At 36.7% G+C, this 18,188-nt stretch overlaps 1 protein-coding gene across 2 annotated transcripts; it reads right to left on the reverse strand.

The window, feature by feature from the left end:
• Window positions 1–11,712: 11,712 nt before the first annotated feature.
• Window positions 11,713–15,760, reverse strand: LOC147496967 (lysine histidine transporter 2-like). Of its 2 annotated transcripts, XM_086562505.1 has the most exons (8): window positions 15,498–15,760; window positions 15,222–15,405; window positions 13,447–13,830; window positions 12,712–13,105; window positions 12,497–12,602; window positions 12,325–12,416; window positions 12,140–12,208; window positions 11,713–12,012 (listed from the first exon to the last, which is right to left on the reverse strand). In XM_086562505.1, the coding sequence occupies exons 2-8, from the start codon at window positions 15,401–15,403 to the stop codon at window positions 11,914–11,916; spliced, it is 1,326 nt and encodes a 441-aa protein (XP_086418631.1). In that variant the 5' UTR covers window positions 15,404–15,405; window positions 15,498–15,760; the 3' UTR covers window positions 11,713–11,913. The 2 variants fall into 2 exon arrangements, with proteins under 2 accessions (XP_086418631.1, XP_086418632.1); XM_086562506.1 differs by having other exon boundaries at window positions 15,222–15,760.
• Between the last annotated feature and the right edge of the window lie 2,428 nt (window positions 15,761–18,188).

Here is an 18,188-nt window from a genome sequence, read left to right on the forward strand (position 1 = left end):
CAAATGCACCATTGAGACAACACCTAAACTTTGTATGGACCAACATTCCACAAAACCAACCACTTCCAGGTTTCAACAAACCACCAAACACATTCAGACAAGAACAATGACAAGGTACCTATAACAATCAGAACAGAGCATTGGTTCCATCCCAGTTTAACCAAAACCCACCTATCAATAACCAAAGAGACCTTAGTTCCAATTACACCAACAACTAGTGTCCAAATAGATAAGCCCACCGAGATAATGATATCTGTCATGCAATAACAAACCCAAATTCTAGCATCCATGCAACAATATCTGAACTTGTTAGCCCAAGAGAAAACCCAGAAAGGTGTATTCCCAGGACAAGTTATTCCAAATCCTAAAACAACAAACATAGCCTTCGAAGCAACAAGTGACGTGAACGAAGCTGGAGCGATAAAAACTCTTTCTTAATCACCCCATCTACGAGGATTAATTCCTATTTTCCGATGTATTCCTTTCCCATTCCATTTCATCTTTTGCTTTAAATGAATACATCAATAAGGTAACCAGATCTCTCCACTTTGAGGGTGTGGTTGTAAGTGTCGGTGCCTTAGTCCACAGTATATCTCGCATATTCTTTATAAAATACTTTTTATTCGTCATTTGAGTAAGTGTGAACCTCTGGAGCGAGTATACAGGTTTTCTTTTCTTTATTTTACATTTCTTTTTTAAAAATAGTTGTTTTCTTTGTTCTGTTAATGATAGATTCTCGATACATCAATAGTTAAGTGATTTTTTCAAAAACAAAAACTAAATGGGCAATGGATTTTACACAGACCAACCCCTAGAACAATGCAATCTAGGGGTGGTTTGAGATCAGCTTTGCTTACTAATGGTCGCCTATATCACCGAGTTATTCGCTGGGTTAGGACATTTCATGTCTTGCGTAGTAAATCCCCAACTCGCTTAGCTGAAGCTCTGTCTATCTTGATTGGGTTCACCACAAAACCGACACGAATGTTGCCTAAGATTATATGTTATGGTTTGGTTTCAAGTAGTAGCATCTAGAATCACAACTTTTGAGTATGAGTTTCTTAAAACATTTATCCATAGTTTTCAAAACTAGAGGATATAAAAATGAAAGTTATACGCCCCGGAGTAACCAAAATGATACTGGATTCGCGTATAATTTTATCTTCTTGTAAAAACCTTTATATGGTTAGAGATATATTTTGATTAAGAAAACCAATTGAAAAATAAAATAAATAAATAAATAAATAAAAAGAAAAAGAGACGAGGCATCTCCAAACGAGAATTAAACAAATAGAGTAACCCAAAGTGATACTATTCTCTGTTTAATTCTATCTTTTGCCTCCACCTCTCTATTTTGTCTAGAGAATCTGACGTTAAAATACTCAAATTTGTACAAAATTTTCCTTTCTTAAAAATCTTTCCCCTTTTGTTTAAATATTTTCCCCTTCTCAATCTCTCTATTCTGAAAAACTTTTCAAAAATGTCTTCTGTAAGAAACAAAAACCCTCCACCTAGCAAGACTAGATGGATAAGTTTCAATGATCGTGTGCAAGCACTTCCTAGAGAACTGCAGCTAAAGATATGGACACATATACCGAAAATCATTCCTCGTTTAGGTAAGAGTTCATACGCACGTAAAAGACGAGCTATGAGAGAAGGCTGGTGCTTGAACTGTCAAACATCAACTTGCCCTGGTCTTCAACCTCAAAGTGAAAATTCAATTTTTAAGGTTTTCATGTGCTATCCACCTGCTCATCGAGCACAACTGAGGAGAGTAATCCAACCATCAGGTTGGGATTGACTCAAGTTTTCAAAAACTTCCAAGTCTTGGGAATCTGACTTAAAATAACCCACCTTTTTAAAATTTCAATCAAACTTATTCAAAACCCAAAAAAATTAATTAAAATTTTCTTTCTGCTATCTGTACATATTTCCCTGTAGTTCCTTTTCGTTTCTTTCAACCATCTGTTTTTCATCCACTGTTGGATAATAGTGTACCCTATTACATTACATTGCATTTTTTATGCTGATCGTTTTGGTACCACACGGGTCAAGATCGAAACGAAGCGCAGATTGGCTCTTGAAGTTGGCAAGGCACTAAGGACATGATTGGAATTATCTAATTTCATTTGGGCTTGGGCCAAAATTTCAAAATAACTTATAAAGTCACGTGCCTCACACGTGCCACCATCTCATATATATAACTCGCGTCCACCCAACCTCATCATCGTCCCCAAATTTTCCAAAACCCTAGCCACCCAATTCAACTCGCGCCCACCCTTCTTCAACTCTTGACCGCCCGTTCACCCCAAAACACCACCGTACCACTCTAAATTTTTTCAGTGTACCCCATTTTCAACCCCCATTCTAACAAGAAACCCCAGTTTTATCAATTCCTACTCCAAATGGCTCGAGTTCTTAAAATCGTGCCGGAGCAAAATTTTGAACCCATCTTTAATTCCAATCTGTTTGAAGTGCACTTCAAGGCTGAGATTAGGAGAAGAGGATGGGAAACTTGTGTTTTGTTAGGAGGTGCAGCTTATTCTCCATCTCTCACTCTTTCGTTCTACAATGGTATGCTTAGAGGGGAGGATGACCACATCACAGTTGTCAAGGATGGTCGCTCGCTTGAGCTCACCAAGGAGGTGGTGAGTGGAGTTCTGGGAATTCCTCTAAAGGCTTATGAGCAGACAGAATAGTCCCCATATGGTAAAACCATCGATGTGATCATGGTAAAGACACTTCTCGAGGGGGTGAAAAACCCCAAGCCTCACTGCGCATATCAGAGTTTGGTACGAAAGAACCAGCTGGCAATATCTCAATGGACAGCCTACAACCTACTAGGCTTAGCCAAGCCTTCTGATATAGGTAAGGCAATGCTTCACATTTTATGGATTCTTCAAGAAAAGAATAATAACTTCTACATCGTCTCCTTTATCTTTGAGCAACCCTGCAAACCAAAGAAGTCAACCGCCCCTTTACCAGTGCTGATCACTATGATCATGCAGCACTGGAATTTTGATGCCACAGATGCCCTAGTGGAGTTTAGGGACGCTACCACAGGTCATATCTATGCCCATTGCGTCCATAAGTTTTGGTATCCACCTGCCACTAGAGCCGATGAGCCATGCACAGATTCTGATCAGGCAGCTCCATCTGTATAGATAGTTTATATTTTATTGTTGTTTTATTTTCTTTATTATGACGTTTAGTATAAGTTTTAATTATATGTTTAATATTATCTGCTTGATTTATTTTGTTTTCTTGTGGAATTTACTATATTAGTAGAAAGTAAAACAGATACATCATGCCAAATTTTTCTATTTTTCTTTCATGCATGTTTTCAAAAATACAAAAACCCAAAAAGATTTCATAGTAGAATAGTTATCCCTAGTATAACAAACCATGTATTTCTCGTTCTATATCAAACAACCCACTCCCCAAATTTATTTGCGGGTGGCGTATTTTCATCATGAATAATAGAATACAAGTACATCGCCATTTTTGCTCATATTTCTATGGTAATCTCTTTTCTTATCTCTTCATATTTTGAGGACAAAACATAGTTCTATTTGGGGGTGGTATAGTAACATTTTGCAAAAACTAAGCATTTTCTATATAGTAGATACAGTAGTATAGTTCTTCCTTTCTATAAATAAATAAAAAAAATGAAAAAAGACTAAGATTATTTTTCTGTTTAGTATTAAAAAGTCTTGTTTCCTTTTCTATGATGAATAAAAAGTTTAGAAGTCTCATTACAGCAATAGAGTAAGGATTCGTTCCTTGTACTTAGACTAATATACATATAATAGTTTCTGCATCTTTTCATGAATGGCATGTATCAGCATTTGTTTGTATATAACTATGAGTTTCTGAAGCCAAGGTTAGAACAATTAAGTTCCATATCCTGTGAGAATCTAGCCAAAAGCCTCATCTGAATGATTATTGAGTGATGACACAAAGGATTTCTAGATAGAAAGACCACACATCCACTTGCTTGATCACCACGACATATCTTAAGAGAGAATTTAGGCCATTTTTGGATCGATATAGCCAAATAAATGTGAAAAACCCAAAAAGATATTTTTCTTCCCGCCTTGAGCCTTCACCATTTTCTAAAAAGCCTTTTTATTCTTTACCAAATATTCCTAACCCGTTACAACACACAATAAAAAGCTTACCTAGCTAACAAGTTAAGAACTGGATGGATATCAAAAAAAGAGAAGAGAAAACCTTGTACAAAAACAGAACAGTTATTTGCTTCGAAAAGAAAATAAAAAGAAAGAGAAGAAGGAAAGACCCATCAAAAACCAAAACTCTAAAAAAATCAAAGGAGTCAAAAATCGAATCTCCCAAAAGTTCAAAATAAAAAGGAGATGATATCAAAAACAAAAATAAACAAAAGCAAAGTTATAACTCCCAAAAATTCAAAATCATATGGAGTCACAAAGCCAAAGGGCTAAACGAATGTATCATAATTCAGAAGCAAAAGAACAAAACGAGGTTCTTCTCTGGTTACAACTATCTTGAAGACCCAGTTTCTATACTTATCAAATTTTGTTTTTCCCTTCTTTTTTCTTTCTAAACCATCACCCTAGCCCTGTAACTCCTAATAAAATACCTCTAGCTCAATTAGGAATAGGATGGTGTGATAGTAAGTGGCAAGCATAATCAATCAACCCCCATTCTTTTGGATATCATTTGAGTATGCGAGGAATATAAGTTGTCATTGCACTTGAGAGAACGAACCTTGAGTGAATCTATCAGAGAGTTAGGATTGTAACACACCCCTATGAGAACCCACCTTAAGGACGCTCTCCAAAAGTCTCAGAAACAACTCTGCTTTTGCTTTTCATTGCTCATGTTTTGCATATTTATCTCTAGATGATTAAATTACTATACATATGTTATTCTAAGTTCAAAGGAGTTTGTCCTTATTCCCCGCTAATGAGATGTATGGACTTCTGAGAATAAATAAGGAAACAAGACCCTTTGTACTGAATATAAGAAGTTTGTGAGTACCTTTACTGGAAAACTCTCACGAGGCTTAAAGCTCGTCCACTAGGGAATTCCTAGTGGTTTAAGGCCTTGTTGTATATGGTCAATGTAATTGCACTCAGTGAAACGAGATTAGTATAACTTATAATAAATCACTCATTTGTGATCTTAGTTTTTTCTTTCATCCTTGCTTGAGGACAAGCAAGTTGTTATTAGGGGGTGGTGATCAGCTCCCAAATGTGCGTTTTATTATCCTTATATTACCGCAGTACAGCCCTTCTTACGTTTAATGAAAAGATAACTCATAGCTTTTATTGTCTTTTTTAGGTTTCAGATAATTTTTTACCACTTATCATAAAAGCCGAGTCTTAGCACCAAAAGAAGCCTTAATCAGGCTTATTATGAAGACTAGAAGTTGCTATGAAAAAGTGCTAAAAAAGTCAACAGTTAATAGTCAAAGGTCAAAGTCTTCAACTCAGAAGACCAGAGATGGAGGCCCTTATCTCAAAATATGGCATATTCCAAAATCTATCTTGGTCAAGAAGAAATCAAAAAGCAAAAGGAAAAGAAAAATCATAAAGTGAAGTGTGAGGTGTCTCAATTGTAATGGAAAAGGGAAAATTAGTAGAAGGCAAAAGTATGGGTATATAATCTAAAAGTTAGGGAGAGATAATGCACCTAGACTTAATCTAGTGTCATGTAGGATTTATTTTCTTGTCTAGTTTTTCAATTAAGCCATTTACTTTCTTGTTTTTTCAATTTAATCTGGTTCTTGTTTTTACATTTTCAATCAATCAATCAATCTTATTTCTTTGTGTTATTTCTTTAATCAATCATTCCCTTTAATTGCTTTCAAGTTTATGTATTTTCAATCTTCAAAACAACTTTAGTTTTCAATGTTCTTCATTACTTAGAACCAAAAACTTGTCCTAACTAAGATCCTACCTTCCTTTTTTCAACTCCCAACCATTCAAACTCTAAACAATCTAGGATAAACCTCACTTTTTACAATCTTTTGAAGTTACAAACCACTAATCAAGAAGAAAGTTGAGAGAGAAAAGAGGTTGTGTCAAGCTGGGCATTTGTGATCTCTAAGCTCCAGCTTTATGGGGGGGGGTGTTAGAGTTTTTGGGCTTTCTATATTGTGAACATACTATTTTCCTATATAAGAAAAGTGTGAGGAGGGGTTGAAACCTAACTAAGCCGTCCTCTTTTCTCTCTCAACTTTCTTCTTGATTAGCTATAATAAAATTTCACTGCTACCTTAAGTGATTGTGCATAAGTTTCAGCCACATGCACCATACCAAGAAAATGTTCGACCACACATCCTGATATGTCCACAAAATGTATCACAGCTGTCATTTGCTCCTTGACTAAAATATCACGAGATTCGTCAATCAAAATGGAAAATAGTGAACCACCAAGATCACTAAGTATCATATTAGCGGTTTCAGTTGCTCATGAACTGACAAGGTGCTTCTAAATCATTGGTGAAATCAACTTATTATTACTAGGAGAATTGGCCAAAACAACACTACGAATAATTTCACTATAATCCACCACAAACTTCAAAAGTTCAAGAAAGTTTCCCTTATTAAATGACCTATCTGATTCATTACGACCCCGAAAAGCCAATCCTTGTCGAGGGAGATAGCGTATGCAATCAAGTACCGCATTCAAATGGATTCAGTAATTTATCAGATCTTGTGATGTTTTCTTATAAAAGAATGTTTCTATGTGTTGATTTTGATTAAGCAGATCTTGGCCCTTTTTATACGCTTGGTTGTGAGCACTATTCGGTCTACCGATATGGGTTCGCAACTTCTTCTTCATATTCCACATGGTAAATCCTTCACACATAAACATGTCATCACCACCTCATACACGATTCTGGAAGAGATAACAATGTAGACAAAATGTTGCATCTTTTTTCTACACTATACTCCAACCAATTAGCAAACTTATCAAACCATTCCTTCCTAAACCGTCTTGCATAACCACTCACATCTATTTGGGGAAAGTCATGTTCATGTGGCTGACATGGACCTCTAAGTATATACACTCTTCGAATGGAGTCTTGAGCAATAGGATAGTAATCTGAAATTGGAGTCCGTAAGTCGGGGTCTACAAAAAGAATGTCTAAGTCGACATCTACATGTCCTTGTTTCATACTAGGTTCCACTTGATCGGCATCAACAACATTCAATGTAGAAAGAGATTGAGTAAGCTCAACTTCCACATGAGTTCTTTTGAGATTAGGGTGCACCTGACTGGAGCCGCCTATCTCGAATGTAGAAGACTCAATAGGCACAGTCGACACAAATAGCCTTGTGAAGTACTTCTCCTTTACATCATTACTGATACAAACATGAATTCAATTTCTTTTTTTCAAATCATTAGAAAAACCAAAACTATAGTAATTATATACTAAGTAACAAAGACATTGACAAATGACAATATAAATAATAAGGATACTACGACTAAAAAAAAACAACACTAAACTAAATAACTAAAGTCCAACTTGACACTGAAATTATATATAGAAGTTAAAAACTCTAGGCTTTAACGAAATGATACATAGTAAATTAGTAACACAAGAAAAAGAAATCCAAGAAGAACCACAAATCCACAATAGAAAAAAAAAAAAAACAAAAAAACAAACATTGAATAATGAAAGAATGACTTCTTGGGTTCCAAAAAAAATGAATAATTAACTACAAAGTACCTCAAAAAGCAGATGATTCCAAAAGGCAACAAAATGATGCTGCATAGAGATTAAGAAATAATCAAGAAAGATTGAGGAGGGCCGAGGGCGTAGTCAAGCTACTGAATAGAGACGAATTGAAAAGCAAGTGAGCAATGGACTCATTGGACATTGGATTAAATTGTAGATTGTAGACACATGGGCCTATGTTAAAATGTCCATGACCCAAAATGACCTATCAACTATTGGGCCCAACTTAAATACTAAGACTAGTACTTTTTTTTTTGGCAGACTTGAGGTTATTCAAGTGAATACCCTTCCAATACACTGGGTTCGTCCCTGCTCACATCCTTATTGCTCACTTTTTTGAAGTACACAACTTTCCTAAATGTGGAAGATGGATTGTGTGAATTGGTATGTAAGGCTTTCGTAACAGCTTTTGTCAGCTTGCAACTAAAGTCCCCCTTTCCAGTGTGCCGCAGATGAATTTATTCAAGAGAATAGGTGACCCATATATTTGTCCTTGTCTCTTCTAGCAAAACAAGTTGGAGAGCCTTGAAAGATAAAGAGTCTATCTAGCATCAAACTTTCAAGGCTGCGTATGGCAGGAAGGGTGTTGGTGTGGAACAAAATTTGCCTTCTAATGCTTCCTTCTTCTGGACAGGAATCACTAAGAGCCTCAACCTTGTGAACAAAGGATCCATCTAGAACATTGGAGATGGAAGTGACACATCTGTCTTCAATGATCCTTGGATTAGGATGAATGTCAAACATGTGATGATTAAAGACCTACAAACTCCAGTAGGAAATCAGGCATACTGGAAGGTCAAACATCCTATCAAGGCAGATGGCCTTGGGTGGAACAATGACTTAATTGATGAAGTGTTTGATCTTATAGTTGCTGGAGTCATCAAAAGTATTCACATTAGACCTCAGGAAGGAGGGAAAGATGAACTGCTCTGGTGGCCTAAGAAGAAAGGGAAGTTTTATGTCAAATCTGCCTTCCATCTCCTCAAATCTAAAGAGTGGAGAGGTTGTAACTCCACTTTTCAAGTTAAAACCATCAAAAGGATATGGAGAGCAGAGGTGGCAGCTAGAGAGCAAGTTTTCTTATGGAAAATGTGCATGAATATCCTCCCTACTGGGGAGAGGATACAGAAAAAAATCAGTAACAAGGAAACTAGGTGTGTTTTCTGCCATAGGGAGTTGGAAACATAGGAACATGTGTTCTTTGAATGTGAATGGGCCAAATCCCTTTGGGTAGCCTCTCCCCTTGGGTTGAGAACTAAAGTCAATGGGGGGTAGACTACCAGAAGTTGGCTGGATGAGATTATGGAGTGGTGCAATAACAAGGATGATCACATTGCAAACTTAGGGGTGTATGCTTGCACTCTCCTATAGACTATATGGGATAACAGGAACCTTGAGAAATTTGATAAAGGGGTAGCAGCAAAGGAGGCAATTCTGGCAGCAACAAGCACACAATGGTAGAGAAGACTCAAGGCATTCGACAGGGAGATTTCTACCTCTAACTTAAGTTCTGGTTACTCTACTGTTAATAGGAATGTTCATAACAATGTAATTTCACATGCATCTACTTCTAATGTAAATATACATTATATAAATTCTAGTCATAAATCTAAACATGGACTGAGCAATGGAAGGAACCAACATACTCACCCAATAGATTTTGTAAATATCAGGTTTGATGTTGCTTTCAACAAACATACTAAGGCAGAAGCTGGAGCTGCTATGGCATGGGGAGAGGATGGAGCTCTACTGGCAACAGTTGTGAGAAGTTTTAATGCCAAGTCAACTGAGAAAAGTGAGCTATTGGCAGTAGAAGTATCAGTACAGCTGGCGAAACATTTGGGAGGTGGGAAGTTTGTGTTTGAAGGAGACAGCATCAATATAATCAACAGTTTGAAAGCTCAGGAGTCCAGTGTTGGTTGGTCCTTACAAAATATAGCTAAAGCCATCATTACTAATTCTAGTAAATTTGTATATTCCTGTTTTAGTTGGCTAAGACGTTGCTTTAATGGGGAGGCTCATGATCTAACAAGATAGGCTACTAGTATGGTAGACATGAGCACTCTACCACTATGTTCTTCAGACTCTAATTGTATTCCTATTTTATTATGATATATATTAAGGATGGATTATCGAAAAAAAAATTATATATTTGTCCTTGTGGCCGGCATATAGGTTTAGCATGGTCCACTTGTCAAATTTAACTAGTTGATGACCAGTGGCTACTGGATAAATGCTTGAACAGTAACAAACATTTATAGGTGTGATTTCCAAAATTGTTGAGATATTAAAGCACGTGTGTGAAAATATAGTGGTCAAGTTTAGCATTATGGAAAAGTTTGGTCAAAGCTTCATTGAGAATGATTAAGATCGAGTTAAGGGGATAGAGGGTCCTCTTGCCTAAATCCCCTCATAGGAGTTATGGTTTGATAGGGATGGGTTCACTTAGCAAAATTCTGCATTTAACAGACGAGACGCAAAAACTAACAAAATCTACCACAGACTTTGGGCATTATCACAGGCATATTGGACATTATCATAGGCATATTAGACATTACCATAATTAAGAGAAAACAACAGTTTTGGTCACTATAGTAGTTCCTCTGCTTGAACACCCTCTTGATTACGATTTATTCATGGTGGAGCAATTTAAGGCTAATGTTAACTCTGTGAGAGAGCTATAATGATAGGGAATAAAGGGGCACACGCCCTTAGTAGTTTTGGGCTGTTGTTTCAATCCATATTTTCAGGTATATTTTAGGTCGCCTATATAAGGCTAAGTGTAGGGTTTTGAGAATCACTTCTTGTTTATATTCAATTTATTTGATCGACTCTTGGTTAAAGATCGACTTTTATCGATTCTTGGTTAGAGATCAATTATTTTAGATTGTTTGAGAGCTAATGCTGCATTACTCCTACATCAGTTGGTATCATAATCAGTTACGGACTGGATATGTATGATAAAGAGTGCATGGCCGAAATTTCTAGGTACGTAGCATTGTTATCTCGTCAGGTCGCCGCCTTTACTCGGCAGCTTGACCAATCTTATGAGCGTCAGAAACCAGCAATGGAAGCCGCATTGAAGGTAAAAAGTTCTAAAACTTTGAACTTTGTTTATGTGGTTGAAAAAAATTTAATTTTTAATTATATTTTGAAGTTGAGGAAAAATTGCATATTGTTGATTGGGATTTAACCCTTGTGTTTGATGAAGAGTCTGTTGACGAGAGGATGTATTATCAAGTTGGTGATAAAAAGGAGTTTATCGACTGGGATTTACCACCAGTTTATTATGTTTATCCTAACGATGAAGAATTGTCTGTTTTGTGTTTTGTGAATCCGAGTTTGTCTAATATGGAGGAAAAATCGGGTTGTGTTGGTTTTGTGTGTTTGTTTGAAGGTTTTGCAAATTCGTCTTCAAAGACATTGAAGATTTATTAATGGACAAGAATCGTTGCTTTCTTTTCATAAGATATTTGTCTGTGTGCGTTGTTGTGACCACGAGTTATTTTCGTCAAGGTATGCAACTTAGTCAATATCATGGCAAAGTTCGAGGACGACTTTTGTCTGCTTTGTTGTTTATCTTATGTTTTTGCGCTAGTAACATTTGAGGACGAATGTCCTCCAAGACGGGGAGAATGATATGGAATAAAGGGGCGCACACCCTTAGTAGTTTTGGGCTTTTGTTTCGGTCCATACTTTCGGGTATGTTTTAAGCCGCCTATATAAGGCTAAGTGTAGGATTTTGAGAGTCACTTCTTGTTTGTATTCAATTTATTTGATCGACTCTTGGTTAAACATCGACTTTTATCGATTCTCGGTTAGTGATCAATTATTTTAGATTGTTTGAGAGTTAATGCTGCATTACTCCTACATCATACAACCATCAACCAGACTAAAAGAAAGTCCAAAAAGAACCATAACATGGTAAAAGGAACACAAACCAGAGCGCTTACTCATTTTCAATACTCAAAAGCTATTGTATAAAATGAACGTCATGATTTCCATGGTTAGCTAGCTTAGTCGTGATGGCTAATTTTCAGTTTTTCTATAAAAAAAATATATTTACATTTGTATAATCTAAGAGAAAGACTAGAAAGAACGCTTGTGATTTCCACTCGATCCATAAACTAAAACCAAGACTAGAAAGGTGACCATCCTAAGATCGGTCCATAAAGATATGCTCAAGAGTAGAACTTGTAGGTCTTGGAGTCTAGTATGATCTGCCTCAGTCCTCCAATAGGTGCTACTATCGTCAATGTCACACCAAGAACGATGCAAATCTGTAGATACAAGAGCGCGAATTACATTATTAGTTCAATTTTATTTCGGGGCAGTAGATTATGAATCAGTTAATGGAAAAGAACTTAAAGCAGATACTAGTAAAGAATGAAGATGTTGCATATTTACCCAGTTGATGAACCAAGATAAGCTATACTTTTTTGGCTTATAGAGTTTGAGCCATATGATGCAAGGAATCTGCAAAATAGTACAGGACACTAATAGTTAGTTTTGTAAAGTTTTGAAAGTAGAGAAAGCAATATTATCTTATACGTTTTCTAATAAGTGAAACGGGAAAGAAGATTATGTCTCACAAAGAATGTGGTTGGGGCAAAAGCCAATCCTCCGAAGAATCCAAGAAGTCCTCCGAAGAAAGGGAAGGTCATGCCGATGACCATAGTCAAAGCTGCAGTCCGAACCAACACAAGGTTAGATTGCAAAAGTCCAAACAAATCACGGTTATTTAATGGATGTAGTCTTTCTTACCAACATATACGGTTCGTGCAGTCAAACGAAGAGGAAAACCAGGTGCGAAGTTCATGTTCTTCACTAACATAGTTTCTAGCATGTCAAACACTGGCATGGCATAGACCTGCATTCATGAAAATAAAATCATTAGCAAAAAGTGATGATCGATACTCTAGTACAAATCAAAGAGGATATATGTTCAGTATCACAATCAAGGAGAACTGAAATAACACCTGATAGCCACCAATAACATGGATGAAGACAAAAAAATTTGCAATAGCAATTAGCCAGGAAGGTTTCTCTAATGAGATGAGAATGTTATCAGCAACACTGTTCCCAAAGATCCAGTATCCAATTAGAGCAACAGGGAAGTAACATAGGGCCACAATGATGTATGCAACTACCACACCCTTCCACATGGGTTTCTTGGATGGCTTCTCATGTGTAGACGGGATTTGAGCCTGGATTTCCAAGACCACATTGTGCCCTGCAAAGGCAAAAGCAACTTGACCCAAGGCATTGAGGAAATTAAAGACAGCTCCAACTTCCGTTGAAGCTTTGTTGTCGTACGACACATTTGGTTGAACGCCCTTATGTACAGAAGTTGTCCATGAAATTGTAGCGTAACTACACAACATGAAACCAGGAGAAAATTTTAAAAACATCTAGTGTTTGAAGTCAGTCTAGACAGTATAAACAATGCAGAATTCTCATTGCACCATCTGATGTGCTACACCAATTATCCTAAAAATCAGTATATTCAGATGATGCAGATGGTATCAAGCAGTTCGCTAGCACGCTGTATTCTTCAGTTGGTTAAAAGACCATTAATCAATTAGGCAAAACAGACGTAGAGATTCGTGAAATTATAAGATAAAATGCTCATAACTGCAATCAATTCTGTTCATCTTAACACACACAATTATGGATTCAGTTTGCTAAGAACCGAGAAGTTGAAGAGTATGTACCTCAGTGACATCACAGCTGCGACCAGAGATATGAGCCAGAGAGAGTTGAAGTTGGGTAATTGAGAAATAAGAAAGTGAGGAGAGGCAAAGATCATGATCCAATAAGTCAGCTTGATATCTTTGCCTTGAGGGTATACTGTATCGTAAAACTTTTTCAACGATGTTCCTCCTGTTACCATGTAGACTATGTTGGTGCCAACATCAACAACAAGTTGTTGGGGTAAGATTATCCACAGTCCATACTTTTCACCAAAGGCGTGCTGACCCAGCTCATGATACCTGTCAAATCGCTTTCCTGGCACCATCTCATGCATTTCTACCATTTGCCATAGGGTGAATAGGGTGATAATCCATGAAAGAACAAGTATAACCGTGCCAGGACCCCTGCAAAATAGAAAACCAACTGCGTCATGATTCCAAACTCTGAGACATTACAATTCTCTCTGTTTCTACTTTCGCATGCATGGGAATAAAGAATTGAGTGTGAAACAGGGCCAAACTCATATATACATACAAAATTAGGTGACAACTTGAACGACACATAGTTAGATACTTGGAATTATTGGGATTAGTCCATTAGTCCTGATACCTTCATCGATCTATCTGAATGGGTGTCTCGTCGCAGCTTGGTAGTACAGATACAATAGATCACAGCCACTAATGGGTTTTTCTTACAATGATTAAGTTAAGGTCTAGTCCAGGTATGTAGTAGTCCTCATTGTACTGTGAACTGTCGAGCTCTCTTAAAACGTTTATATAGATATATGAAGCTGGAAGGCCATTCACCGGTTTGTAACAATGATCCAACCGACTCCTAGCTCCCTGCCATTCAACATTAATTCCACAAAATCTCTCTTTTGATATAGATTTTGTAGTAATAACATACCATTGCAGTACGACTTCTCCTTAAATTCCATTGCAGTACGATTTATCTCCTTAAATTTCTTTATCATAGAGAGTTGGTATTATGTTTAATGTAGTATGTTTGCTCCATTGACAATCTTTTTTTTTTTTTTAATTTACAAAAATAACCAAAGAATAGTTTTTATGATTGAAAACTGTGTTGGAACAACCAGAATATATACAAGAGTATTTTAATATTACAGACTACAAAAAGTGGAAAAAAATATGTGGGAATATTCTTCTTCTACCATCCTGGATGAGATTCTTCCCGTGTGATGCGATATTTGCATGGTACCAGAAGATACTACTGCATATACTAAAGGATTCTCAATACTTTTGGTTTTCTTTTCATGCCTCCTTATATAAACCAAAAAAAAAATTACGTCCAACCCTTTTTTTATTTTTTACTTGGTTTTGCTAGAGATTTCGTAGTATGTCTGGGCGCTCGACAATTGCTTTTGGTTTTCGTTTAATGTCTCCTTTAATTGTTAAAACAAACCAGTTTTGATGATTGTAGTGGACGTATTCATGACATAAGATGTTATATGTAGCAAGGGGGACATATGCTGAATAGGGAAGAGGAGACATGATGCAGCGGATCAGGTATGCGGTAACCTAACTGCTGAGAACTGCCATATACGGTTAGCGACAGCAGGTGGAGAGGTAGAAGGCAAGATGGAAAAAGATGAACGAACCAGATGAAGAGAGAGGTTAGAGAAAAAAGAGAGCATATAAAGAAAAGTAAGGCCAGAAAGAAGAGGAAAAAAGATTGAGAGAGAGAGAAAAGAATACCCTAATACAAGTGAGTTCATAGGTTGTAATCTTTGAGCATACAATGATAAAACGAATAACTTGTAGCAAAGTTAACATACCATCCGAGCTGTGCCATGGCATAAGGCAGACTTAAGACCCCAGCTCCAACCATAGCAGTGACATTGTGAAAGGCTGAGTACCACCAATTTGCTTTTCTGGAAGAAGTTATTGGAAGCCAATCATCTATCTGCTTCTGCTTCTGTGTTCTTTCATCAATGTTCTTCTCGAGATCATTGGCCATATCTGCAACAAAAAAAAGATTACAATGTCTGTGCAAAAAGATTACGAACTATTTATAACGGCTTATATCGTTCAAATAAGGATTCCTTCTCGACCTGGAAATCTAAAAACGCTTGGACATCGGAATCCTAGTGAATATGTACGTCTTTTTTTTGGAGTGATTTTCAATATTATTCGGTTTCGTAACCAATGAAACACCAGATCCTGAGATACTTTATTAATCACGCATCACAAGAAACCATCTGTAATAAAAACTGCAGCAAGTTGTTCCACGTTTTCTTAATTAGGATAAATTTCTACATATTAAGATAGAGTACAGTTCAAGAATAATTAGGATCACAATTTATTTGGACAGAGAGTGACTCTATAGGACAAAACGGACCAAATAATCACTCCCAAAACCAAATTTTAATCACTCTTAAGGACAGGGGTGCGGAAAGTCCAAATTTGCCCTTATAAGCATAAAAAAACAAACCGGATTAGTTTCTCCTTCAAAAAACAGACGACAGACCCCAAATCATTATTTGCACTGGTTATGAAAATTCCTCGCACACAAGTGACTTTATGAACACTGAAAAATTGAAAAGTCTACTCAGTAGCGTGCCGCTTGCCGTGTTGATTTGACCCTGACCTGAGTCCAACATATTTGCTTTAATCCTGAGTAAGTGTCCAATGGGTTCGACTTGCGAAGTTGTGAGTAATCAGTCTAAGTTTGATCTGTGTGATCAGTCTAACTACCACAACGAACTCTTTCCTTGTTCATGTTGGATAACTTACTTCCTAATAGTCACATTTTTGCCACTCTTGTTAAAGCTTGTGCAAGCTTCAATAGTGTGAAGCAAGGCCCAAACAGGTGCATGCAAGATTTCCTTCATCTCAGTTTTACGATGACGATATTGTGAAGTCCTCTCTTGTTGATATGTACTCAAAATATGGGTTAACTAAAGATGCGCGACGGGTTTTTGAGTATGTTTTAACGAAGAATGTTGTTTATTTGTTGGACTGCTTTGATATCTAGGTATGCTAGAAATGGTCAGTGTAAGGAGGCGGTTGAGGTTTTACGGAGAATGCCAGCGAATGATTTGTTTTCTTGGACAGTTTTGATCGGTGGAGTTGTCCAGAGTGGAGATGGGATTGATGCAATTACGTTATTGTTGGAGTGACCACTAGATGTAGTTGCATTGGAGCTACATAAGCAGTTCCATTGCCTTGTCATGGTTCTCGGTTATGAATTTAGTGTGTTAATTAGTAATGCATTTGTAGATATGTATGCACAAAATGTATTCTATAAGATCAGGGAGTGACTCTCAAGAACAAAAATGCCGAAAAAGTAACTCTCAAAGACACTTTTTTGTTTTTGTAACTCACAAGGACCGGGTAGAAGAAATGTCAAGTATACCCTTGACACGAAATAAAAAATGGATCAGATAGATGAAATGTCAAGAATACCCCTAACACAAAATAATTAACGTCCTAGCCCAAACGAAACGACCCGGTGTATTTAGTATGAACATTGAATGTTCATAGTCTTTGGGTATTAACATTCAATGTCAATACATGAACATTCAATGTTTATAGTCCTTGGGTATGAACATTGATTGGGTATGAACATTCAATGTTCATAGTCCTTTGGGTATGAACATTCAATGTTTATAGTCCTTGGGTATGAACATTGATTGGGTATAAATATTCAATGTTCATAGTCCTTTGGGTATGAACATTCAATGTTCATAGTCTTTTGGGTATGAACATTCGATGTTTATAGTCCTTAGGTATGAACATTGATTGGGTATGAACATTCAATGTTCATAGTCTTTTGAGTATGAACATTCAATGTCAAACATGAACATCCAATGTTCATACCTAATCAATGTTCATGTTCATACATGAACATTCATGTTCTTACATGAACATTCAATGTTTATAGTCCTTGGGTATGAACATTGATTGGGTATTGATAAGAGCCCAAAACTGTAGTTTTAACCCCTTAATAATACTACTTTTAGACCAATTATGCGAGCAATAAATAAGAGTTAATGTTAATTACGTGCTTTTATGTATTTCAGGCATGGAACTCAATTATGTGCAGAAATATGCCACTTTATATATAAAGGAGCAAAGGGATGGTTGCTAAGAAGTTCTGTGATAAAGGGCAAGATTTAAAGAGACAAAGCCCTTATAAAGCCCAGTCAAAAGCTGAAAAGTCAACACGGGCAGAAACAGTGCACAAGTCAACAGAACTTCCAAAGACCATATCTTTTGACTCAGGCCTCGGATTTGGGCCTACCTTACGTCAAAACAACCAGCTCGGAAAGAGCTTTCCACTGGTCCAAGACTTGACCCAATCAGAGGAGCAAAAGTGGATGAAAAGTCTGCTGAAGTCAAAGCCAGCTAAAACGGGCTCTGTGGACTGAAGAAATTGGGCTTTTGGCTCGATGTTCTGGCCCAAAACATGGCTCCTCAGCCCATGCACGAAATTGTGGATCTGGTCTCCTCCTTTACAAAAGAACAAGACTTAGCTCTGAAGAAAAATATAGTTAGATAGCTTAGAATAGAAAGTAGCTATTAGAATAGCTTGTAGATCTAGTTTTTGAATTTCAATGAATAATTAATTAGTTTCATTCCTTGTTTTAGATTAATTATTTGAATCATTGTTCTTCATTCATTAGATAAATAAAATAGTAGTTCTTGTTAAATTCGATTTTGTCATTTAAATTTGTTTAGATCTACTTTCAATTATTGTTTGTTATTCATTTCCTAGTTATTAATTTGGATTTCAATTCTTG

This window comes from Coptis chinensis, chromosome 5 (assembly GCF_015680905.1).
Source record: "Coptis chinensis isolate HL-2020 chromosome 5, ASM1568090v1, whole genome shotgun sequence".
NCBI lineage: Eukaryota > Viridiplantae > Streptophyta > Magnoliopsida > Ranunculales > Ranunculaceae > Coptis > Coptis chinensis.